General features: G+C 41.6%; 1 protein-coding gene across 4 annotated transcripts; it reads right to left on the reverse strand.

Annotated features, from left to right (window-relative positions):
- Positions 1 to 1,058: 1,058 nt before the first annotated feature.
- Positions 1,059 to 25,109, reverse strand: LOC132354358 (uncharacterized). Of its 4 annotated transcripts, XR_009499239.1 has the most exons (4): positions 23,482 to 23,696; positions 4,487 to 4,597; positions 3,012 to 3,357; positions 1,059 to 1,459 (listed from the first exon to the last, which is right to left on the reverse strand). XR_009499239.1 is itself a non-coding variant. In XM_059906305.1 (3 exons), exon 3 carries the CDS (start codon positions 2,668 to 2,670, stop codon positions 1,678 to 1,680), a length of 993 nt encoding a protein of 330 aa, XP_059762288.1. In that variant the 5' UTR covers positions 2,671 to 3,357; positions 4,487 to 4,597; positions 25,066 to 25,109; the 3' UTR covers positions 1,059 to 1,677. The 4 variants fall into 4 exon arrangements, 3 of the variants coding, with proteins under 3 accessions (XP_059762288.1, XP_059762289.1, XP_059762287.1); XM_059906305.1 differs by lacking the exon at positions 23,482 to 23,696 and adding an exon at positions 25,066 to 25,109 and having other exon boundaries at positions 1,059 to 3,357; XM_059906306.1 differs by lacking the exon at positions 23,482 to 23,696 and adding an exon at positions 24,948 to 25,034 and having other exon boundaries at positions 1,059 to 3,357.
- Positions 25,110 to 26,777: the final 1,668 nt, after the last annotated feature.

Raw genomic sequence — 26,777 nt, forward strand, 5'->3', positions numbered from 1 at the left:
GATGTGAGGTGATACCTCATTGTGGTTTTGATTTGCATTTCTCTAATAATTAGCAATGGTAAGCATGTTTTCATGTGCCTGTTGGCCATCTGTATGTCTGCTTTAGAGTAATGTCTATTTAGGTCTTCTGCTCATTTTTAAATTATGTTGTTTTTTAATATTGAGTTGTATCAGCTGTTTGTATATTTTGAATATTAACCCCTTGTTGGTTGCATTGTTTGCACATACTTTCTCCCATTCAGTAGGTTGTCTTTATGTTTTGTTGATAGTTTCCTCTGCTGTGCAAGAGTTTTAAAGTTTGATTAGGTCCCATTTGTTTATTTTTGCTTTATTTGTTTTGCCTTGGGAAACTGATCTAAGAAAATATTGCTGTGGTTTATGTCCAAGAATGCTCTTTGACTGTGTTCTCTTCTGGGAGTTTTATGGTGTCATGTCTTAAATTTAGGTCTTTAAACAAGTTTTAGTTAACTTTTATATATGGTGTTTTAATTTCATTGATTTGCATGTAGCTGTCCAACTATCCCAACACCACTTATTGAAGAGATTGTCTTTTCATTGTGTATTCTTGCCTCCTTTCTTGTAGATTCATTGACTGTAGGTGTCTGGGTTTACTCCAGGTTCTCTATTCTTTTACATTGATCTATATGTGTTTTTATGTCAATAACATGCTGTTTTGATTACTGTAGCTTTGTAGTTCTGTCTGAGGTCTGGACGGGTTATGCCACCACCTTTGATCTTTTTCCTCAGGATGGCTTTGGCAATTCTGGGTCTTTTGTGACTCCATATAAATTTTAGGATTATTTGTTCTAGTTCTGTGAAAAACATCATGGGTGTTTTGATAGGGATCACACTAAATCTGTAGATTGCTTTGGGTAGTATGGCCTTTTTTTTTTTTTTTTTTTTATAAATTCCTTCCTCCCTCCCTCCCTCCCTCCCTTCATTTATTTTTTGCCAGTCACTGTAAGACTGAGGAACAAGTCCTGAGAGCAGGTGAGGGGATTAAGAAGAGACAGGGTCAGGAGGGTGGTGTATAAAAACACACACTTCATTTCTCGTCAAACCTCTTTTTATATATTGCAGTAGACAATACATGTTATTGTTAAAATCGCCAAACTGAATCATCAGACAGTATTTCCTTAGTGTTGAAATTATAGTACAAAACATTCTGGGAACCAGGATATAAACATGCTTGAGAACAGACTGTGACTACTGAAGCATGCCAAGGACAAACTATACTTATAGAAACCGCAAGCAACCTCATGGGCCAAGACTCATCTTCTCTAATAACTCTTTCAGGTCCTGTCAAGGATTAAGCAGGACTTTGCCATGCTTTAAGCTGCAAGAGCTGTGTCAGCTTGCAGCTGGTTCCCAACATGTCCCCTTTCCTTATTTTTTAATGTGAGGTGGTAGAGTCCAGCTCGGAGTTCTGCAATTGCTCGTAAGCCAGTTCGCAGGAGGACTGGAAAACAAAAAATACACAATAATATTAAAATACCAATAACAATTAATTATAGGATAAAGGAGGTTAATAAGAGAACTCAGGGCAAAAGTACGTGTAATCTGGGTAAATATGTCTCGAGCAATTTCCACTGGATTTACATCTAGGGGAGCTGCATGCTGGATATTTGTGATATCCTCATGTAAGCGAGTAATATCAAGGGATAGATTGGAATGAGATCAAATTCCCAATAAATGATTCTTAATCTGAGGCCAAGGCCACTGCGAATCGTTACATGGCTTAGAGGTTACACAGACTGCAGAAAATTCTGCATGACAATGCATAGAAAAGGCAGTTTTTAGAGCAGCTAATTGGTCTCCAAGAATAAGAACAACTTCCAACGCATTAACATGACTTTCTAATTTTCTATCAATAGTTTCTTGAGTTCCCAAAGCATTAGAGACATTAGCAGCTAAATTATTCACAAATGTGGCAGTGTGAATACTTTGAGTCAGCACTGTAGTGGAAGCAGCTACAGAAGCAATGACTGCAACGAGCACTGTAATTCCAACTATAAGTAGCCCCAAAAATCGCTTAGGCCATTGTAAAAGAAGGGAAAGTTCATGCATGACCTGCAAACCTGAATTAGAATACCAAGGACCTGTAACATTTACAGGGAGCATAACAAAGGGAGGCTGATGAAAAAGAAGAAATCCCCGGTTTGATTCCCCTGTGGTTATACAATTTGTCAAATTACAATTATCACAACGTATGTCATAAAACCCTTCTTTTTGAAAAACGTAGACAGAACCAGTAAGAATAGCATAGGGTGATGGAACACAAGCCATAACAAAAGCGGTTAAGTTCCTAACAGGATGTTGTTGACGTGAAAGGACAACAGGCCCCACAGCAGCCATCAACTTCCAAATATTATTTTGTACATTTCCTAAATTGGTGGAGAGGACACCCTCCACCCATCCCCCTGGAGAGTCAATCTTATTAATAAGAAGTTCAGCAAAAGGTTGAGGAAAAGACCAGTCCAAAACAGCTTCAGTAGTATGAGGAATTAATTCGATGCCACACTGGTGTAGAATATCGGCATCGATGCCACGGAGGATATGACCATAAAGGTTCTGAGGGGTTAGAAAAGGGGGACAATATTGTTGAGTGCAGGGAGGCAAGTCCTTAGGAGGATCCTCTGTAGCCTTAAAATAAGGAGTGGAGAGCCTCATAATATTCAAAATCCATTCCTGCGAGACCACGTTTCATCCCGATACTGGAACTGATATGTATAAGAAGGCCTGGGTCCTACCGAAAGACATCCATGCCGGTATCGTTCGTGTTGGTTATACTAAAATGCAGGAATGGAAAAACAGATAGGGGCACGCAAAGAAAAGGCAGTATATGAAAAACGAGTTACAGTGAGAGGGGTAATAAAATCACTGCTTGGATAGCCAAAAAGGGAAGTATCGTTAACATAAACAGGAATTGAGGGATCATTTCATTCTACAGGGCGAAGTAATGGAGGATCAGGGACATATGCCCGATAAGCATCAGTATTACCCAAAACTACCTGACAAGAGATAATAGCCAACATAGCCACAAACAACGTTTGTGGGGACTTAGTCACTTGCTGCTGCATCAACATCTCCTCCGCCTTCTGGGTCAGTCATTTCAATTGCCCCATGTTGGAGGGTTGGCCTTCCATGTGGCGCAGGAGAGACGACACTGACGAGCTTGGAGAGCTGGTTTCTTGGGAGGATTGGGAGTGTCGTTGAGCCGCGTTCTCTTCATATGGCGGGGGAGAGAGTTCACAATCCGGTCCGGATCCATATTGCAGGGGAGGGAATTCACCATCTGGTCCGGATCCATAGACTCTCACGAGGCGCTCAGGTATCCAACAAGGATCCTTAGGGTCCCTAGGAAACACACAAACATGCCCTCGTCCCCATATTAGTACAGGATCTGGACCATTCCATTGATTAGTCAGAGGATCCCGCCAACGGACTTCAGCAAAAGGCAAGGCACGAGGATGCCAAAATCTTTCTGCAGCTGTCTGTCCTTGCTTATCTACGTTCAAAAAATTTAAAGTATATAAAGAACGTCGCAATAAATTGTGCAGGGTTGTGGTATATTCCCCCTTCTTTGTTTTCAAACCCCAAAGAAGATATATCTTCCCCCTGCTTAGAAGCTTGAAATAAAGCAGTTTGGAGTGGAGAAGAAAGACTCACAGGCAGAGAGGAAGTAGAAGAAACAGAAATAGACCCCTGATTTACTGAAGGGGACTCATCAGGAGCTTTCGCTGGCAAGGAAGAGCCAGAAGAATGCGCAATAGGGGCTAGGGAAGCATCTTGAGTAACATCATGAAAATGTTTTACCCAAGTTAAAGCTTGGGCTAAAGCAGTAAATGAAGTTTTATCTAATATAGAAAAGTTTTCAGATTCAGCAGGCACATTCTTAAGAGCTGCAAAAATGCCATCATCAAAATCAGGATTGTGATATCGTGCAGCCTCTTCCTCCAATTCAGTCTCATCCTCTGGGGATAGTTCATCATCATCCTCCAGGGACTCTGAAGATGGCATGGTCGCCAACAAGGGAGGCACAGTAGGAGAAACAGGTTCCTCAGGCAAATTTTGTAACTGAGGAGCAGAAGGGAAGCGGCGTAAAGACACTGCTTTGAATAATTTCTGAATCTCATGAGTTGGGTCAAGACAATCTCTTATCAAATTCCAAAATGAAAAAGTATCCACAGGAACCTTAGAAGGTCCATGAAGGGAATAGAAAGTTTTCAATTGTTGACCTATTTTTTCCCATGTTTGAATATTAACAGTTCCTCCCTCTGGGAACCATGGACAAATTTCCTGCACCAAATGAAGAAAACGATCAAGCTGTTTATGCGTAACCTTAACGCCCCGAGTGGATAACATATAGTAGCTGAACGAAAAGTTGTCGTTCCTTAGATCCAGTTTGCCCCATTTTTACTCCTGATGAGAACAAAACAGAAAGAAAGGCTACATCTAAAATATCCCCCAGTACAATCCAACTTACCCTGTATATGTCTGTGCGTGAAATATTTCCAGGTTCCCTCTCAACAGCCCAAGTACTCAGGTCCCTGTTCGGGCGCCACTTGTCAGTCGCTGTAAGACTGAGGAACAAGTCCTGAGAGCAGGTGAGGGGATTAAGAAGAGACAGGGTCAGGAGGGTGGTGTATAAACACACACACTTTATTTCTCGTCAAACCTCTTTTTATATATTGCAGTAGACAATACATGTTTTTGTTAAAATCACCAAACTGAATCATCAGACAGTATTTCCTTAGTGTTGAAGTTATAGTACAAAACATTCTGTGAACCAGGATATAAACATGCGTGAGAACAGACTGTGACTACCGAAGCATGCCAAGGACAAACTATACTTATAGAAACCTCAAGCAGCCTCACGGGCCAAGACTCATATCTTCTCTAATAACTCTTTCAGGTCCTGTCAAGGATTAAGCAGGACTTTGCCATGCTTTAAGCTGCAAGAACTGTGTCAGCTTGCAGCTGGTTCCCAACAATTTTTGGCTGAGTTGGGTCTTTGTTGCTGGGCACGGGCTTTCTCTAGTTGCGGAGAGTGAGGGCTACTCTTCATTGCAGTGCACGGGCTTCTCAACGTGGTGGCTTCTCTTGTTGTGGAGCACGGGCTCTAGGTGTGCAGGCTCAGTAGTTGTGGCACACAGGCTTAGTTGCTCCATGGCATGTGGGATCTTCCCGAACCAGGGCTCGAACCCGTGTCCCCTGCATTGGCAGGTGGATTCTTAACCACTGTGCCACCAGAGAAGGCCCAGTATGACCATTTTAACAATATTAATTCTTCCAATCCAAGAGCATGGGGTATCTTTCCATTTCTTTGAATCATTTTCAGTTTTCCTTCAGTTTTATAGTTTTCAGCATATAGGTCTCTAACCTCCTTGGTTGTTTATTCCTAGGTATTTCTTTTTGATGCCATTTTAAATGGGATTTTTTTTTTTACATACTCTGATATTTCACTGTTAGTGTAAAGAAATGCAACAAATTTCTGTATATTAATCTTGTATCCTGCTACCTTGCTAAATTCATTTATTAGTTATAATAGTTTTGGTGTGGAGTCTTTAGGGTTCTGTATACAGAGTATCATGTCATCTGCAAATAGTGACAATTTTACCTCTTCTCTTCCAATTTGGATATCTTTTATTTCTTTTTCTTGTCTGATTGCTGTGGCTATGAGTTCGAATACTATGTTGAATAGAAGTGGGGAGAGTGGGCATCTTTGTCTTGTTCCTGAATTTAGCAGGAAGGCTTTCACTTTTTACTGTTGAGTATTATGTTGCTTGTGGGTTTGTCATAAATGGTTTTTCATCATGTTGAAGTATTTTCACTCTATACCCACGTTGGTGAGAGATATTTTTTTATCATGAATGTACGTTGAATTTTGTCAAATGCATTTTCTGCATCTATTAAGATGATCATGTGGTTTATGTCTTTCCTTTTGTTAATGTGGTGTATAACATTGATTGATTTGCGTATGTTGAACCATCCTAGAATGATCCAACTTGATCATGGTGTATGATCCTTCTTATGTATTGTTAGATTTGGTTTGCTAATGTTTTGTTGAGTATTTCTGCATCTGTATCAAAGATATTGGCCTGTAATTTTCTTTTTTGTAGTGTCTTTGGTTTTAGTATCAGGGTGATGGTGGCTTCATAAAATGAATTTGGGAGTGTTCCCTCCTCTTCAGTCTTTTGGAAGAGTTTGAGAAGGATAGGTATAAGTTCTTCTTTGTATGTTTGGTAGAATTCCTCAGTGAAGCCATCTGGCCCTGGACCTTTGTTTAGAGGGAGGTTGGTTTTGTTTTGTTTTGGGGTTTTTTTTTTTAAATTCTAGATATTATTTCACTTCTAGTCATCAGTCTATTCAAATTATCTGTTTCTTCTTGACTCGGTTTTGGCAGGCTCTATGTTTCCAGAAACTTGTCCATTTCTTCTATCATGCCCAATTTGTTGGCATATGACTGTTCATAGTATTCTCTTATGGTTTTTTGTATTCCTATGATATCATTTATTTCTCCTCTTTCATTTCCTATTTTGTTTATTGATGTCCTCTCTATTTTGTTCTTGGTGAGCCTGCCTAGAGGTTTGTTAATTTTATCTTTAAAAAAAAAACAGCTCCTGGTTTTATTGATCTTTTCTATTTTTGTTGATCTCCATTTTATTTATTTCCTCTCTAATTTTTATTATTTCCTTCCTTCTACTGACTTTGGGTTTTGTTGACTCTTCTAATTCTTTTAGTGGTAGGTAGGTTGTTTGAGACTTTTTTGTTTCTTGAGGAAGGGCTGTATCTCTATGAACTTCCTTCTTATAACTGCTTTTGCTATATCCCATAAATTGTGTAAGGTTGTATTTTCATTTTCATTTCTCTGAAGGTATTTTGATTTCATTGTTGACCCATTAGTTTTTTTAGTAGCATGTTGTTTAGTCTCCATCAGTTCATTATTTTCCTGTTTTTCTTTCTGTGGTTGATTTCTAGTTTCATACTGTTGTGGTCAGAAAATGTGCTTGAAATAATTTCTATCCTCTTAAATTTGTTGAGGCTTATTTTGTGACCTAGTATGTGGTCTATCCTAGAGAATGTTCCAAGTGCACTTGAAAAGAACATGTATTCTGCTGTTTTTGGATGGAATGTCCTACAGGTATCTGTTAAGTCCAACTGGTCTATTATATCATTTAGGACCGCTGTTGCCTTATTGATTTTTTTTAAGGGAGGGAGGGAGGGAGGGAGGATGTATGAATACATGGATGGATAGAGTGATGGTGAGTGAGTGAATAGATGGATGGATGATAGACAATAATAATGAACTTTTGGGGACTTCCCTGGTGGCGCAGTGGTTGAGAGTCTGCCTGCCAATGCAGGGGACACGGGTTCGAGCCCTGGTCTGGGAAGATCCCACATGCTGCGGAGCAACTGGGCCCGTGAGCCGCAATTACTGAGCCTGCGTGTCTGGAGCCTGTGCTCCGCAACAAAAGAGGCCGCGATAGTGAGAGGCCCGCGCACTGCGATGAAGAGTGGCCCCCGCTTGCCACAACTAGAGAAAGCCCTCTCACAGAAACGAAGACCCAACACAGCCATAAATAAATAAAGAAATAAAGAAGTGTCCAAAAAAAAAAAATGAACTTTTAAAATTAATTAATTAATTAATATATGGCTGCGTTGGGTCTTCATTGCTGCACACGGGCTTTCTCTAGTTGTGGCGAGCAGGGGCTACTCTTCATTGTGGTGCACAGGCTTCTCATTGCGGTGGCTTATCTTTTTGTGGAGCACAGGCTCTAGGCACATGGGCTCAGTAGTTGTGGTTCGTGGGCTCTAGAGCACAGGCTCAGTAGTTGTGGTGTATGGGCTTAGTTGCTCCATGGCATGTGGGATACTCCCGGATCAGGGATCGACCTGTGTCCCCTTCATTGGCAGGCAGATTCTTAACCACTGTGCCATCAGGGAAGTCCCTACTGTATGTTTTTGATTTGTGGTAACTGTGGTGCTCAAGTATGTTGGCCCATAACTATATCTACTTGTGTTAAATTGATAGTCATACAAGTTCACATTCTAAAATATCTACATTTTAAACTCCCCTCCCCCACATTTTGTGATTTTAATGTCCTACTTTACATATTTATGTTTATCCTTTTGCTGTTACTTGTAGTTATAATTGCTTTTACAAAATTTTCTGACTTTTAAAATCTACTGGCTCATTTAAGTGGTCTTCAATCCTTTTATATATTTGCCTTTCTTATTGTGATTTTCCCTTTCCTATATATTCTTGCTTTTAGTCTATTTAGAGAAGACCCTTCAATATGTCTTACAGGGTAGGTTTAGTATTGCTGAATTCTTTTAGTTTTTGCTTGTCTAAGAAATTCTTTCTCTCTCCTTCTATTCTAAATGATAATCTTGCTGGGTAGAGTATCCTAGATTGTGGGTTTTTTTCTTTCAGAACTTTGAATATATCATGGAAGGCCTTTCTGACCTGCAAAATTTCTACAGAGAAATCAGCTGATTGCCTATGGGGGTTCCCTTGTAACTGTTTTTCTCTTGCTGCCTTTAGAATCCTCTCTTTAACTTTTGGAATTTTAATTATATGTCTTGGTGTTGGTCTGTTTGGGTTATCTTGTTTGGGACCCTCTGTGCTTCCTGTACCTGGATATCTGTTTCCTTCTTTAGGTTTGGGAAGTTTTCAGCCATAATTTCTTCAAATACATTTTCAATTCCCTTTTCTCTCCCTTCTCTTTCTGGAACCCCTATTATGCATAGGTTGGCAGGTTTTATATTACCCCATAAATCCTGTATGTTACTTTAATTTTTTTAAATGTATCTTTCTGTCTGCTGTTCTGGATTGGGTGATTTCCATTATTCTATCTTCCAGATCACTTATTCGTTCTTCTGTGTCATTTAGTCTGCTATTCATTGCTTCTAGATTGTTTTTTATCTCAGCAATTGAATTGTCTATTTTTGATTGATTCATCTTTATAGTTTTTAGTTCCTTATTACAGTGATTTGAATTTTTATTGATAATCTTTCTTAATTCCTTTAGCATTTTTATTACCTCCATTTTGAACTCAGGGTCTAGTAGACTGTTAAGGTCTGTTCCATTATTTGTTTTTTCAGGGGATTTCTCTTATTCTTTTAACTAGGATTAATCCCTCTGCTCTTTCACTTCACTTAACTTTCTCTGTTCTATGAATTTAGAAGAAACAGTTATCCACCGTGCTCTTGAAGAGCTGTTTTTATGTGAGAGCATCCCTGTGTAGGCTGTGTGTCCAATATTTTTGGTGTGAGGGCTGTTTTTGGCATGGATGCCAGCCATGTGTTTCCTCAGAGTGTGGTGGCCATTATCCCCTTGATAGGGGGTGTGATTTGCATTGTGGTGCCTTGAGCCTGTTCTGGATGTGAGGAGGGGCTTCCTCTTTACCCTGTGGCTGTCATCACCCTCTCCAGGGCTGGGTCTGCTCTCCAGTTGTTACGGTAGAAGCCCCGAGGTCAAGTTCAATCAGGTTCCATTGCCCTTGAGTTCATGTCCTGCCCCAAAGGAAGTGATTGCTAAACCAGGTGAGGCCTGTGTGGTCACAGAGAACCTATGCATGCACTGCCTGAGTAGGCATCTGCTCACAAGCAGCCCATGGTCGTGTCTCTTCCTGTTTTGTTCATCCCAGATGTAGTGCAAGGCTGTGGTGTGCAGTAGACTGGGGCTAGGTGTCAGGGTGTTGTGGCTGCAGGAATTGAGGTGGCTGTGTTGCTGCCTGGGATCTGGTCTGACTCTGTAGCAGACTTCTCCCAGGATCTGTCTGCCCCAGATCTGGCACTAGGTGCAGTGTGTAGTCAGCAGAGCCGGGGCACCCTCACTGGGAAATGAATTGCTGGGTACTCTCGCCCAGGGCCAGTTTGCCTCAGTTTCAGCACTTAGCTGCTGTGCATTCTTGTGGCAATGCCCAGTGAGTGTGCTGACAGTGTCTGATGCAGTTGGACCTGCTGCCACCATGTGCATGCTTACAATAGGCTCTGCCACTAGAGCTGCCACTTCCTTCTACACACCGATAATGGGTTCCGTAGCCCCCCCTGGATCACGCCCCAGGCCCTTCTGGCTGCTTCTTTATAGCTAGATTGAGTCCTCACCCAGGGCCTTTCTGCCCAGGATTCAGTGCTTAGCCTCTCCTGTGGCACCACCTGGTCTGCACATTGCAATGTCTGCCCAGCTAGCCCTGCTGCTCCCCTGTGCATGCAATGACAATGGTCTCCATGGTTCTGCCTGGATCACGTCCTAGGCACCCTGATCTATCTCTGCATAGTTAGACTGAATCTTTGCCCTGACCTCATGCCAGGCCATGGTGAGGAGTGAGCAGGTCCAAGGTATTCGCCCCTTCAGATTGGGAAGCGTGGCAAGGCAGCACCCACTACTGCAAGTCTCTCTCTGCATGGATTGTTAGTGAGCCAGAACACACATACTCCTCGAGAGGAGAGTCTAAGCTTCTTCAATCCTCCTGTCTGTCTCAGTAGATTTCCCAGTAGGCAAGGTGACTTGTCTCCTCTGTTCAGGACCCTAGGACTGGGATGCCCAGATTGTAAGTCAATATAATATGCTCCCTTTCCAGGGCAAGGGTCTACCCGTGTGGACCTTCTTCTCTTCCTTACAAATCCCTCCCAGGGTGCCAGTCCTGACCTGATGCCTTTTTTTCCCCATCCTACCCAGTTACATGTTGATCTTTCTTGCCGCTTTGGTTGTATAGGATATCTTTTGCCTGTTTCCAGTTAGTTTTCTGTGACAACTGTTCCACACGTAGATGTATTCTTGATGTGTTTGTGGGAGGAGGTGAGCTCCACATCCTACTACTCTGCCATCTTGACCCTCCTTCCAGATCTCTTTTGGTTGCTATTCATTTGCTTAGAATATCTTTTCCCATCATTTATCTTTGAGCCTATTTGTGACTTGGGTATAAAATGAATCACTTGTGAGCAGCATACAGTTGCATCAAGTTATCAAAAAATCCATACTGCTTCCTTTGTTTTTTAATTTGTAAGTTTATCTATATTTAAGGTGATTACTGATAACATAGTTCTTCTGTTTTGCTATGTGTTTTCTATATGTCTTATATGATTTTTGTTCAGTTCTTCTAATAATGCCTTTTCCAATGTAATTCTTATTCCCCCTTTCTTTTTCAGTATGTTTTTAAGGTAATTTATTGGTTGCAATTTGGGAATTAATAGTTAATGCCCTAAATTTATACCAATCTAGTGTGAATTGATACCAACTTAGTTTAACAACACATTAACTCTGCTGCTATCCAGCTCCATCCCAAACTTTTATGTTGTAATTTCACGAATTACATCTTTATACATCATGTGCCCATTGACATAGACTTATAATTATTGTTGTATGCATTTGTCTTTTTAGTCATATAGGAAACAAAAAGAGAGTTACAAACCTGAAAAACAATGGTGATAGCTTTAATGTATACATCTATATATTACCTTTGTCAATGATCATTATTTCTTTGTATTGCTTTGAGTTACTGTCTCATGTCATTTTGTTTCAGCCTTAAGAACTCCCTTTAGCATTTCTTGCAGTGCAGGTCTAGTAGACATGAGCTCTCTTAGCATTTGTTTATCTGGAAATATGTTAATTTTTCCTTCATTTTTGAAGGAGTGGTTTGCCAATATAGAATCCCTGGTTGACAGTGTTGGTTGTTTTTTGTTCCACCCACCCCAGCATTTTATAGCTACTTTATTTATTTATTTATTTATTTATTTTTGGCTGTGTTGGGTCTTCGGTTCGTGCGAGGGCTTTCTCTAGTTGCGGCAAGCGGGGGCCACTCTTCATCGCGGTGCGGGGACCGCTCTTCATCGCGGTGCGCGGGCCTTTCACTATCGCGGCCCCTCCCGTTGCGGGGCACAGGCTCCAGATGCGCAGGCTCAGTAATTGTGGCTCACGGGCCCAGCTGCTCCGTGGCATGTGGGATCTTCCCAGACCAGGGCTCGAACCCGTGTCCCCTGCATTAGCAGGCAGATTCTCAACCACTGCGCCACCAGGGAAGCCCCACCCCAGCATTTTAAATGTTTCATCCCACTGCCTTCTGACCCCCATGGTTTCTGATGAGAAATCAGCTGCTAATCTTACTAAGGATCCCTTGTTTGTGACAAGTCTCTATCTTGGCTGCTTTCAAGACTTTTCTCTTTGTTTTTTGAGAATTTTAGTATACTGCATCTCAGTGGGGATCTGAGTTTACCTTGCTTGGAGTTCATTAAGCTTCTTGGAGGTGTAGTTTCATGTCTTTCATCTAATTTGGGACATCCACTTTGGCTCACTGGCTGTTGACTAGGAGCTCACCTGAGGCAGTTGCCAGGAACATCTATATACGGCCTCTGTGTGGCTTCAACTTCTCACAGTATGGTGGCTGGGTTCCAATATGGAGCATCCCAAGAGTGAGTATTCCAAGATAACTAGGCAGAAGCACCAGCTTCTTATGACCTAGCCTTAGAAGCCACAGGCATTACTTCTGTCATATTCAATTGGTCAAGCTAACCACTAAGATCATCCTAGATTCAAGAAGTGAGGAATCAGGTATCTCCCCACAATGGGAAAACGTTGAACGATTTGTGGCCCATTTTTAATCCACCATAAATATCCCATTGATTACAAAAGAATCAAGTTTCCAGAGCAAGCAAATGACAGAGAAGAGCTGTTAAGGATAGGTCTCCCATCTCCTGCACGGGAAGGGCAGGGATTTGGGAGTATCCCACTTGTATCAGTAGGAGGAAAAGCCCTTCATTAAAGACAGAGATACAAGAAACTCAGAAGTGAAAAGGAATAAAGACCCTGCCTCCTCAGGATAAGAGAAAAAGGTGCTCCCTCAGTGATGTTCCTTGGAATGCGAATGGTACAGAAACGTAATTTGATTGAATTCAAGGACTAGTCATTGGGGTGAAAAAAACCTCCAATAAAGTAGGACTAAATGGGACCTTTCTTAATTATATGTAACATACACAGCAAAATCCCATGGCAAAATGTAGTTCATAATGAAGAAACTAGTCAATCCTTTTAAACATAGGTTACAGGAAAAGAATGACTGGTACCACTTGCATTGTTTAACATATTACTGGAATTCCTAAACAATGATCTAAGATGACAAAAATAAGATGTGTGAGGACTGAAAAGGAAGGAATAAAACTCAATATTTGAGGACGTTAAGATTCATTTACTTAGAAAATCCAACCAAGTGAACATATAAACTATTGGACAACTATGAGAGTTTGGCTAGTCTGCTAGATTCAAGATCATTTTATTAGAAACAATAAAATTTCTCCACACTAGCAATGAATATTTAAGAATTAACACAGAACACACAAGACCACTATGGAAAAACCTTTAAACTCTTAAAGGGGAAGTTTTGAATAAATGTAAAGATATTCCATGTTCTTGGATCAGATGACTTAGCAAAATAAAAATATCAAAAATATCAAATTTCTCCAAATTTATATATAAATTCAATGAGATTCCAAATAAAATCCCAGTGGGATTTTTTGAGCTACCTTATAATCTTATTCTAAAATCTACTTAAGGACTTCCCTGGTGGTGCAGTGGTTAAGAATCTGCCTGCCAATGCAGGGGACACGTTTTCAAACACTGGTGTGGGAAGATCACACATGCCACAGAGCAACTAAGCCCGTGCGCCACAACTACTGAGCCTGTGCTCTAGAGCCTGTGAGTCACAAGTACTGAGCCCATGTACCTAGAGCCCATGCTCCGCAACAAGAGAAGCCACCACAATGAGAAGCATGTGCACCGCAATGAAGAGTAGCCCCCACTCACTGCAACTAGAGGAAGCCCGCATGCAGCAACAAAGACCCAATGCAGCCAAAACTAAAGAAATTAAAAATAAAATGAATTTTAAAAAAAAAAGACAACTTAAGGTAGTTTTGGGAACCCCTCAGACTTGGAATTGGTGTCAGAAGTGAGAGCAATTTTGTGTGGATGCTTCCCTCTAGTTGTTAACTTTCCCATAGACCAATGGAAGTAAATAGAGAAATACACACATATATATACACTCTTTAGTAGTAAAGAAATGATAAACTATTAGAAAATTATATTAGGAAAGTAGCTTATTACATGAGAAAAATATAAGTGGGTTCTGACCATAAGTCCTATACAAATAAGGATTCTAGGTGGAATAAAAACCTAATTGTGAAAGATAAATGGGAGAAAAATCCTGTAGAATATATTTGTGACTTCAGTTGGGGAGACCTTAAAACAAAATCCAAGGAAGCACAAATTATAGGTAAAAAAGAATTTCAAAGATGCCTTACACTATACCAAAATTAATGTTTATTAAGCAAAGGACCCCAAAGTTACCAGAAAAAAAAATGATAGGCTGAAAGAAGATATTTGCAACATCTAGCACTAACATGTAACTATCATCTAGACTATCGACTAGAATATGCTACTAAACTATACAAATCAAAAAGAAAAAAGTAGATACCTCCAAGAAAAAGATATGAAGTCATTTTACAGACTGGGAAAACCAAATATTTAACAAGTCAAAGAAACAATGTTCAAACTTTTCAATAGTCAGATAAACAAAATTTAGACAAGATACCAATTTATACATAGCTGACTGTGAAAATTAGAAAGCTGGATAATGCCAAGTGTTGGTAGTGGTGTGGTGAAAGAGGAACTCTTATACAATACTACCAGGAATATACAGTCATAGTGGAGAGTGACCTGGCAGTTCTTGGTCAAATTAAGTATAAGTGAACCCTATGATACACCAATCTCATTCTCTGGGGTATATATCCCAGAGAAAATTTCACATTTCTGTAAGATATGTATAAGAATTTTAATCATAGTCTTGTTTGTTATGCTGTTGGAGGGGTGGAGTTTGTTGGAGGAATTAGAGGCAATCTAGTATTGCTCACTCAGGGAATGGCCAAATAAAATCAGGTGGAATATTATGGAGCAGTACAAACAAAAGAACTAGACATGGTTTTGCTGAGTGAAAAAAGTTTTAAAAAGTTTATTGTACCATATTGCTTATGTAAATTAAAAATAAAAGCAACAAAAAATGGGACTTCCCTGGTGGCACAGTGGTTAAGAATCTGCCTGCGGATGCAGGGGACACATGTTTGATCCCTGGTCTGGGAAGATCCCACATGCCGTGGAGCAACTAAGCCCCTGCACCACAACTACTGAGCCTGCGCTCTAGAGCCCGTGAGCCACAACTACTGAAGCCCATGCACCCTACGGCCCATGCTGTGCAACAAGAGAAGCCACCACAATGAGAAGCCCGTGCACCACAACGAAGAGTAGCCCCCGCTCGCTGCAACTAGACCCAACACAGCCAAAAATAAATAAAATTTTAAAAATTAAAAAAAAGAAACAAAAACCAATAACATTTGTCTTTCATTTTTTCACAAGGAGACAAACTTAAGGACAAGGTGAGTTTGAACGGATTACAGATAGGGATAAAAGAAAGTTATGTAAAAATTACATTAAAATAATTGTAATAAAAGTTACATCTGTGTATTTTTTTAATATGTTACAAACAGCATGTATAATTTCAAAGAAGTTATTTTAAATGGAAAAAGTCACTCTGGTAAATGTTTTAAAGACAACAGAAGGCTTTGGGAGAGCAGAAGAAAGTACATGACATAGCCCTGGGGAGGGCATGAAGCCTTCCCTGAATAAATATAGACAGATTAAATAAACCCCATAAAAACTGGGAATACAGTAACAGATATTTTAATTTTAGGTAAAGGAAACCTCATGTGTAGTATCACAGAAGTGGCAGAATGAGTGGGGATTATGCAGACTGCAAGAAAATCATATGGAGTCCAGAGAGATTACTTTAGGTAATCAGAGGCCAGATGATGAAGTATTTCATGCAGAAAAGATCAGGTATTTTCCACTGGATAAAGGGAAACAATAATAGATTTAAGCTGGAAAGTGACTGTTGTGGATAGATTTTGGGACCATGAGGTAGGAATGCTGCTGTAACAAATGCCAAAAAAAAAAAAAAGTGGTTATGGCTTTGGAACTAGGTGATGGGTAGAGGCTGAAAGAGTTCTGAGGTGTATGTATAAAAAAGCCTACGGACTTCCCTGATGGCGCAGAGGTTAAGAATCCGCCTGCCAATGCAGGCAATATGGGTTTGAGCCCTGGTGTGTGAAGATCCCACATGCTGAGGAGCAACTAAGCCCGTGCACCACAACTACTGAGCCTGCGCTCTATAGCCCACAAGCCACAACTGAGCCCATGTGCCACAACTACTGAAGCCCGCGCACCTAGGGCCCATGCTCTGCAACAAAGAGAAGCCATGACAATGAGAAGCCCGCGCACGGCAACGAAGGGTAGCCCTTGTTCACCACAACTAGAGAAAGCCCATGCACAGCAATGAAGACCCAAAGCAGCCAAAAATAAATAAATAAATAAATAAATTTAGAAAAGAAAAAAGCCTAGATTGCATTAATGGGACTGTTCGTAGAAATACAGATGTTAAAGGTGATTCTGGTGAGCTCACAGATGGAAATTATGAACATGCTCTTGGAAACTGGAAGAAAAGTGATCCTTGTTAGAAAGTGACGAAGAACTTGGCAGAACTGTGTTCTAGTGTTTTGTGGAAATTAGTGACAACTTTGGATTTAGCTAAGGAGATTTCTAAGCAAAGTGTTGAAGGAGATTTCTAAGCAAAGTGTTGAAGGTGCAGCCTGGTTTCTTCTTAATGTTTATTATAAAATGAGGGAGGAGAGGAAGATAAATTGAAGGAACTTTTAAGCAAAAACGAACCAGATCTTGAAGATTTGGAAAATTCTCAGCCTATCCACGTTGCAAAAAATGAGAAAATGTGCTCTGGAGAGAACACCAAGAGTGTGGCTGAACAGTCACTCCATAAAGAGATTACCAATGCGTTTAATCAGCCATCTCAGCTGAAGCCAGGAAGAGAGATGGAATTATAGCAGCAGAAAAAGTGCCAGCTGGGACTAAAGGGGGACAGAGAAAATAGGATAGAATGAAGTCTGTTTTACTTCTAAGATTTCACCGGACAGACGGGTCAATAGAGCTATCTGAATTTGGACATGCATTATTCCTCAAGAAAAGGGCGGAATGAGGATCTAGTTTGAGATGGCAACATAGAAGAATCCTGAACTCATCACCTCCTCCCGCAGACACAATGAATCTACAGCTACATACAGAACAATTCCCTCTGAAAGAAATCCAAAAATTAGTTGAGGAACTCCCATGTATTGGGTAAACAAGGAAAAAACCCCCATCAAAACAGGTAGGAGATAGAGGGGTGGGATAGGGAGGGTGGGAGGGAGGGAGACACAAGAGGGAAGAGATAAGGGGATATGTGTATATGTATAGCTGATTCACTTTGTTATAAAGCAGAAACTAACACACCATTGTAAAGCAATTATACTCCACTAAAGATGTTAAATACATAAATAAATAAATAAAATTAAAAAAACCAAACAGGTAGGGAGAGGCTGAGAGGCAATCTCACCATAAACCCCACCCTTGGCACGGCAACCTACAATTGGGAGGAAACTCACAACTCTGAGCTTCTCCCTTTCTCCCTGATGAAAGACATTAAAGATGATACCAACAGATGGAGAGATATACCATGTTCTTGGATTGGAAGAATCAACATTGTGAAAATGACTATACTACCCAAAGCAATCTACAGATTCAGTGCAATCCCTATCAAATTACCAATGGCATTTTTTATGAAACTAGAACAAATCATCTTAAAATTTGTATGGAGACACAAAAGACCCCGAATAGCCAAAGCAGTCTTGAGGGAAAAAAACGGAGCTGGAGGAATCAGACTCCCTGACTTCAGGCTATACTACAAAGCTACAGTAATCAAGACAATATGGTACTGGCACAAAAACAGAAACATAGATCAATGGAACAAGGTTGAAAGCCCAGAGATAAACCCACGCACCTATGGTCAACTAATCTATGACAAAGGAGGCAAAGATATACAATGGAGAAAAGACAGTCTCTTCAATAAGTGGTGCTGGGAAAACTGGACAGCTACATGTAAAAGAATGAAATTAGAATACTCCCTAACACCATACACAAAAATAAACTCAAAATGGATTAGAGACCTAAATATAAGACTGGACACTATAAAACTCTTAGAGGAAAACATAGGAAGAACACTCTTTGACATAAATCACAGCAAGATCTTTTTTGATCCACCTCCTAGAGTAATGGAAATAAAAACAAAAATAAACAAATGGGACCTAATGAAACTTCAAAGCTTTTGCACAGCAAAGGAAACCATAAACAAGACGAAAAGACAACCCTCAAATGGGAGAAAATATTTGCAAACGAATCAACTGGACAAAGGATTAATCTCCAAAATATATAAACAGCTCATGCAGCTCAATATTAAAGAAACCTCACCCTGTCTTTATAAACCTTTCCCTGAAAGCCCTCAGGGAGTTCAGGTCTTTTAAGCACTAGCTGCCCTGGACTCCTTGCTTGGCGCCCTGCAGTAAATGCTGCACTTTCCTTCAGCACAACCCAGTGTCAGCAGATTGGCTTCACTGCACGCAGGCAAGCAGACCCAAGTTTGGTTCGGTAACAGAAACAGTTCTTACCTGGCTGCTCTTACAAGAAACAGCACAGAGGTAGCAGCATGAAACACACCCCCAGGCTTTCTGTGAAAGAGGCCTATTTGCTTATCTTAAAGCTTCAGCCTGAGGGGCAGGCTTCTAACTTAACACACATCTAGAGGTCTACTGAAATACTCTCCAAAGATCAGAAAGGCTGGCAGGTACCAACTTTGCACTATCCCTCTGCCTCACTCCATGTTGCTGGTATCTCCCAGAAAGGAGCTTGTGTACACATCTGGAGTCCCAGATTTTGTGGCTGCTGCCCAGGGGATGCCCCTTGATTACCTGGCTCTGGTGGCCAGCAGGGCTTATATTCACAGGTTGTATAGGACTGTAGCAAACGGAGAAAATGTTCATAACAAGCTACACCCTGCTCCTCCCAACCTGGGGCAAAATGGAGAGGTAGCTGACTGAAATGCCCAGTCTTTCTGTGAAAGAGGCCTATTAGCTTATCTTCATAGCTGTGGCCTCAGGGCTAGGCTTCTAATTAAACACACATCCGGGGCCAAATACAATCGTTTCCAGAGACCAGGGAGGCTTGCAGCTAATATCAAGGCTGGTGGCTGCCATCTTCATGCTCTTCCCCTGCCCCACCCCAGATCGCAGGTATCTCCGACAAAAAACTGGTGCACACATCAGGTGCCCCAGCTTTTGTGGCTGTCGCCCAGAGAATACATCCCTTGATAGCCTGGCTCTGGTGGCCAGTGGGGCTTGTGTTCATGGGTTCAACATGTCAAAAATTAATGACAGAAACCTCAATTAAATCGAGTCAGGAGACCAGAAGGGGGAGCGCTCACACCCTGCAATGATAGAGCCCAACAGGAAGAAAGACTCTTCTTGCCTAGCTTTGTCTACTGTAGCCCTCCCAACTTCCTTTTCCCCTCTATAAAAGTGTTCTCCTTCCCTAGCCATGGGGGGCAGTCTTGCACAAGGCTCAACATGGTTGCAGACCCAAACTGCAATTCTCTGCTGATCCCGAATAAACCCATCTGGAGAAACATCTGGCAGTCTGTTTTAGGTCAACATTTTGATGGCCTGTCTGGGGACCAGAGAAGATCCCCAAAGACTGCAGGGCTGGTACCTTATCCTGTCTTTTGTCCTGAATTCCTTCCAGTCATTAGCCAATGATTTAATCCTGGTAGAACTGGATGGTGGGCAACACTGTTTTACAGGACCTATAGGGGACTTCCCTGGTGGTGCAGTGGTTGGGAATCTGCCTGCCAGTGCAGGGGACACGGGTTCAAACCCTGGTCTGGGAAGACATCACATGCCATGGAGCAACTAAGCCCATGTGCCACAACTACTGAGCCTGTGCTCTGGAGCCCGTGAGCCACAGCTACTGAGCCCATGCAATGCAACTGCTGAAGCCCGCGTGCCTAGAGTCCGTGCTCCGCAACAAGAGAAGCCACCACAATGAGAAGCCCGCGCGCTGCAACAAAGAGTAGCCCCCGCCTGCTGCAACTAGGGAAAGACCACATAGACAAAAATTAAAATAAATAAATACAGTACATATATTTATTTTATAAGATCTTTAAAAATATTATATTTTTCTCCATAAATACTATTTAAATACAATTTAATTTCTGGAGTATTCTGGTTCATCACTGTGTCTATTATCTAATATTCTCCCTAATGATACTATTTATTTATTTTCTATAAGTGATTATTTCAAAAAACAGGAAAAATATTTATGTCAAAAGAATGAGAAGACAAGCTGCACACTAGGAGAAAATATTTGCAAAAAATGTATCTGATAAAGGAGTTATCCAAAATATACAAAGAACTCTTAAAACTCAACAATAAGAAAACAACCTGATTTTAAAAATAGGCAAAAGATCTGAACAGACACTTCACCAAAAAAAAATACAGATAGTAAATAAGCATATGAAAAGATGCTCTATATCATATGTCATCAGGGAAATGCAAATTAAAACAACGAGAAACCACTACACACCTATTAGGATAGCTAAAAATCTAGAACACTGACAATACCAAACGCTGACAAGGATGAAGAACAACAGGAGCTCTCATACATTGCTGGTGGGAATGCAAAATGGAACAGCCACTTTGGAAGACAGTTTGGCAGTCTCTTACAAAACTACACGTGCTCTTACCACTGACCCAGCAATCACTCCTTGATATTTACCCAAATGAGTTGAAAATGTATGTCCACACAAAAAATGTGCACGTGGATGTTTACAGCAACTTCATTCACAATTGCCAAAATTTGGAAGCAACCAAGATGTCCTTCTGTAGGTGAATAGATAAACTGTGGTACATTCAGACAATGTACCAGACAATGTGGTACATTCAGTGGATGTTTACAGCAACTTCATTCACAATTGCCAGAATTTGGAAGGAACCAAGATGTCCTTCAGTAGGTGAATAGATAAACTGTGGTACATTCAGACAATGGAATACTATTCAGTGCTAAAAAGAAATGAGCTATCATGCCATGAAAAGACATGGAGGAAAATTTAAATGCACAGAAGTGAAGGAAGCCAATCTAAAAAAAGCCACATCTGTATGCTTCCAACCATATGATATTCTGGAAAAGGCAAAACTATGGAGACAGTAAAAAGATCAGTGGTTTCCAGGGATAAGGGTTGAGGAAGGGATGAATAGGTGGATCATAGAGGATTTTTAGGGTAGGGAAAATACTCTGTATGATACTATAATGATGGATAAATGTACTGTACAACACAGAGTGAACCCTAAGGTCAACTATGGACTTTGGGTGATTATGATTGTCTGTGTAGGTTTATCAACTAACAAATGTACCACCCTGGTGGGTGATGTTTATAATGGGGGAGGCTATGCATGTGTGGGGGCAAGACATATATGGCAAACCTCTGTACCTTCCTCTTAATTTTCCTATGAACCTCAAATTTCTCTAAAATAGTCTTTTTAAAAAAAAAATCTACCTATGCTTTTTAAAAACATTTTTATTATGAAATTTTTCAAATATACAAAGGAGAGCAATAAACAAGCATATACTCATCACCTATGCTTACTGGTTGTTTACAGAGTGCCATATTTGATTTATGTATATTTTGCTAACTACTTTAAATTAGATGTGATGACATTTCAGCTGTAAATAGTTCAGGTTACATCTCTAAAGAATGACACCTAATATAATGGCACCACACCTAAAAAAATTAACAGTAAGTCCTTAACATCGTCTAATACCCAGTCTATATTCAAGTGTAACTAACTGTTGAATAATTAAATATGATTTATGGTTATACAAAGTTCTGTGATATGCACAAACCATAAATTACTCAGCAATGCATTCATTGTAGGGCACTGATTTAGGGCAAGATTATTGCAAACACCCTTGCCAGTTCTTATAGTCTTGGGATTCTAGTCCAGGGGTTCTTGACACTTTGGGAGTTGTTATGGACTGAATGTTTACGTCTTCCCAAAATTCTTATGTTGAAATCTAACCCTCAATATGATGGTATTTGGAGGTGGGACCTTTGGGAGATTATTAGGTCATCAGGATAGAGACCTCATAAATGGGATGAAGGCGATGAAGGGAACAGAGCGCCCTCTTTGGGCCACATGAAAATACAAGGAGAAGCTGCCAGTCTGTAACCTGGAAGATGGTTCTCACCAGAACTCAACCAGGCTAGCTAGCACCCTGATGTTACTTCCAACCTCCAGAACTGTGAGAAATGTTTTTGTAAGCCACCCAGTTTATGGTATTTTATTATACCAGCCTGAGCTAGGACACGGGTTATTTCTCTGGGAATTAAGTCAAATTTTTTTAATCTGATCCCTAGAAAAATACACCTAGCCCCCAATATGCAACTCCATACATACAACTTCTTAGAGTTCAAGGACCTCTGGGAACCCGTCCAAGGAATCCCCAAATTTCAGGTCAAGGAGATCAGCTCCTTACTTGTGACTTGTAACAGTCCATTGGGCCACACTACACCCTGATGACAGAGAGCTGGTAAAGCTGACTCAGAGTTCCACATACATGGTCATTACTCAAACTGCATCAACTTTAAACTGGACCCTTCAGGAACAACAATGAACCCTGTGCTTCATCTCTTATCATTTCCCTGCCCAAACCCCTACACCGTTGACCCACATCTCTGTGTTAAAGGCCTCAATCACAAACCTTCTTTTCAAGTCCTCCTAAAGAAGGTGGTCCCTGTCAGGTCTCTCAGGACTATCTCCTCTTTGGCCTTAAAAACTACTATTTATGAGGTAGGTAATGTTACTGTATTTCACTGAACTGAAGACGCCATTGGTTGAAAAAAAGGCATCCCCAATTCAGAAATGTTAAAATGCAAAGAGAATGTATCAGTCTTAGAGTTTTACAGATTCATCTGTTAGTAAACAGCTGCTGCACCAACCACCTTCCAAAATGACCTATTCAAAACCTGGGACACCTGCCCTTCCCCAGTTTCCCCCAATCTTGAAATGAAAGGGTTCATTTCAGATTGAAAAGGGTCCTTCTAACGTCTTGCTCCATCCCTGGCCTATGTCCTTCTGGCAGTGCCTGTGCCTCATGGGCTGGTAAGTATTCCACATGACAACGTAAGTTACAAAGGTTTTCAATTCTCTCCAAGATGTGTATTTCTGCATCATCAGGGTTGTGGGGAGCACAAAGTTCCCTGGATGGGTGGAATTAGTTTCCTGAATAAATACATGAAGAGAGGGTCGCGGGAGCAGGGATGATAAGAGTAAGAATTGGGTAAATTGAGAACATATCTTCAGCCCTCTCATCTCTAGGGATGCAAGGAACTGAGGACCAATTGCTCAGAGAAACCTGTTAGGATAGCAAACTTTAGACAAAATGTCGTGCATAAGTCATGATAAACAAGATGGTGTTAGAAGAAAGAGGGAAGATACCAACTCATCTGGGCCATGGCTTTAAGGCTTAAATGGTACAAACTTCTCCGTTCAGGCTCTTCTGGTGGGGAGTACAGAGTCCTGTAGGTCTGGAGGAGGAAAAAGGAGATAGAAGGCTGCAGGCCTGTCTTGCAGCTTCCAAACACACAACTTGAAACTCACCCCACTTCCTTCTCTGGCCCTTGATAACACATGAAGATTCTTCAACCCAAAAAAACCCTCAAAAGCTGGAGTTGAGTCCCTTAGACACCAAGGTGCAGCCTGCATCCTTGACAAAATGGCTGCATTTTGCCACAGAACTTGCCTTAGGTTCAATGGGATGGAGTTCACAACTTTCTCTCCTGAACAGGGCAAGTACACACCAGAGATGTTCAAACGATGTGTTTAAATTACCTTAATAATTCTAATAGCAATAATGATATCAATAATACTAGCAACTAGGTATGAACTTGTATATATTATCTCATTTGATTCTCAAAAAATGAAAAAATAAAAAACATAAAACAAAGTGCAATGTTAAGTATTTCCCCCCATTTTACAGATGATGGAAACCAGGTTAATATAACTCATCCAAAATGACATGGTTTGGACGTGATGGAGCCCAGAGTAGAATATAGGTTTCTCTGACTCCAAAACTAGCCCTCTTTAGGTAAGAGACAGTGCGGCCTTGAGGAGCATAAACTCCAGCCGTCTTCTCTTAGCTATATGGGGCCACATCTGTGAATTCACATTACAAGACCGAGTCTGCAACTCAGGAGAATCTCTGTGCTTGAAGGCTTCAAACTGAAACTCAAATTCCTGTCTTCTCTCCTAGAGGTCATTTTCCCAGGGATTCTCTAAAGGCTATTGGGGAAAAGGAGGAAGAAGCAAGAGGGATTCACAGCTGTAGGCATCAGAGACCCTAGAAAATGACGGCCCGGGAGAGCCATGATCGTGCTCCACAAATTGGTACTGATATCTCCGCTTGCGCCCACTTTTAGGCGAGGCACTACAGGGAAGAGGAATGCAGAAAGGCAAGGCTCAGGCCTTTCCTCCAAGGAAGCCAGATTCTCAGTCACTCACCCTATCTACTTTGGTAGAGGCAGCCACATCTGAGGCAGAGAGAAAGGAAACGCTTCACGAACTTCACGAACACCAAGGAATCACTGGGTTACCAAGGATTACCCCCGGCGGCAGCCACACAAAAGCTGTCGCACGCTCACACTGGCACAGCCACACAGGGTCATACAGTCTCACCAACGTGGTGACACAGCGTCAGAGTCACACAGGCTGCAACAATCTCCCCTTACAGACCCATGGTAACGCACTACACCAGATCATGCGTAGGCCTCACAAACACGCTATTGTGGCCTCACACATGCAACCCTCGTAGCAACACAAGACAAAAAGACACACACTGACACACACACTCGAAGGAGCAGCCTGGTAGACACACCGACGAACGCACGCCGACAAAACGGACGTACACGTTCTCGCCCGGACAAAGACCGAGAGACAGCACCTCCTCGGCCCGCACAGTCTGACCCCTCTGGAGCTTCAGGTCGCACCGCTTAGCGCCCCAAAACCGGACGGAAACACACTTACCTGCCTCACGCTGAGAAACGCTAGCCACCGACGCCGCTACGTCACCAGACTGAATCGGGCCGCAGTGGCCCCTGGGAAATGTAGTTGGGGCGGGGGGCAGGGAGACGGCTGGAAACGCTCAGGTGCGAAGGGCTCTGGGGCTTGTAGTTTAGGAGGGAGACGCCGGTGCTCGGAGAGCTGTAACGCGCGCGAGGGGCGGCCCCGGATACGCCCCAGAGCCAAAGAAAGCCCCGACCCGTCCACTGATCCGCTGGAAGAACTAGGGCTGGGGTCCCAAGTGGTGCCCTTGCACAGACACGGGGCATTGCAGGGACGGGTGGGACGGAAGGCACCGAAATCAGAAGTGGAAAGGAATAAGCTCCGTTCGGGGGAGTGGAGGAGGTGAGGGGAGGGGGAGTAGGGGTGAGACCGGAAGGAAAGGGTCAAGCCCCAGAGGTGGGAGGATCTTCCTAGGAGGGAGCGCTCAGGTGATGCTTGTCCAGGGGGACCAACAAGCCAAGGAGCTAGCAGCTCACGTTAATTTTGGTAGCTCATTGCATTATAACCGGGCTCAGAGTTGAAAGATAAACTTTGAGAGGCTCGTTTTTCCTAGTATCGTTGTTTGTCTCAGGCCAAGCAGAGCAGGAGAAAAAGACTTGTCTCCCAAATAGGAAGGAAACCCTTGAGGAAACACTATGCCAGGGCAACCCATAATGCAGGTACAGTCTTTCATGGGTGCTGGACTCCTGGGGGGGGTGGGGTGGAGGGGGGCATCCTGGGGGCTTCCAGCACCAGGGCCCACCAACCTTTATTTACCCCAGGTGCCTCCCAAGGCAAGGCAATAGCTTCCTTTGGCCAATACCCATTATATGCTCAACTTTTCTACAAGAATTAGGGGTATTCAGTGTATATCTTGGGGCCAGAATAAGCTAAATACCTGGATGAATAGGAAAGAAAGGATTTTCCCCTTTATGACACTGAGGAGGAGGGGCTAGCAAAAGGGACCAAGAAGAAATGGTGCAGATCATGGTGCTTCCCAACCTTTATCATGGCACGAACAGAAAATGGTAATATTTGTATAGCACACTGGAGTTGTATAATTAGGGTGTAGATTATGCTGATATAATAAAGACCCCAAAATACTGTGACCTAAATATCATACATTTCTCCCTCATGTAAGAGTCTAAGGGTGAGCAGTCCAGGACTGGTGGGATAGCTCTGCCTTCCTGAACAAGTAGTTTCCATCTTTGGGGCAAAGGTGAGTATTAAAATTCTCAATATCTCCCAGCAAATAGGGTAGAGGAAGGGCAGATAAAGCAGGCACAGAAATGATAATCATCCCTTTTGCTCACATCTCATTGGTTGGGTAAGATGGACTTCATAAAAATAAAAATTAACTTTTGTGCATCAAAAGACATTATCAAGAAAGTGAAAAGATAACCGACAGAAAGGTAGAATATTTGCAAATTATGTATAGGATAAGGGTCTAGTATCCAATATATATAAATAACATTTTATGACTCAACAACAGAAAGACAACCCAATTAAAATTTGGGCAAAGGACTTGAATAGACATTTCTCCAAAGAAGATATACAAATGGCCAACAAGCACACAAAACAATGCTTAACATCATTAGTCATTAGGGAAATGCAAATCAAAACCACACGAAGTGCCACTTCACATCCACTAGGATGGCTATAATTCTTAAAAAGGAAAATAAGTGTTAGGATGT

This window comes from Balaenoptera ricei, chromosome 19, assembly GCF_028023285.1.
Source record: "Balaenoptera ricei isolate mBalRic1 chromosome 19, mBalRic1.hap2, whole genome shotgun sequence".
NCBI lineage: Eukaryota > Metazoa > Chordata > Mammalia > Artiodactyla > Balaenopteridae > Balaenoptera > Balaenoptera ricei.

What these genes read in the sequence shown, in the direction of transcription:
- LOC132354358 (XM_059906305.1), bottom strand. Translation starts at nt 2,670, where the DNA reads ATGAGGCTCTCCACTCCTTATTTTAAGGCTACAGAGGATCCTCCTAAG.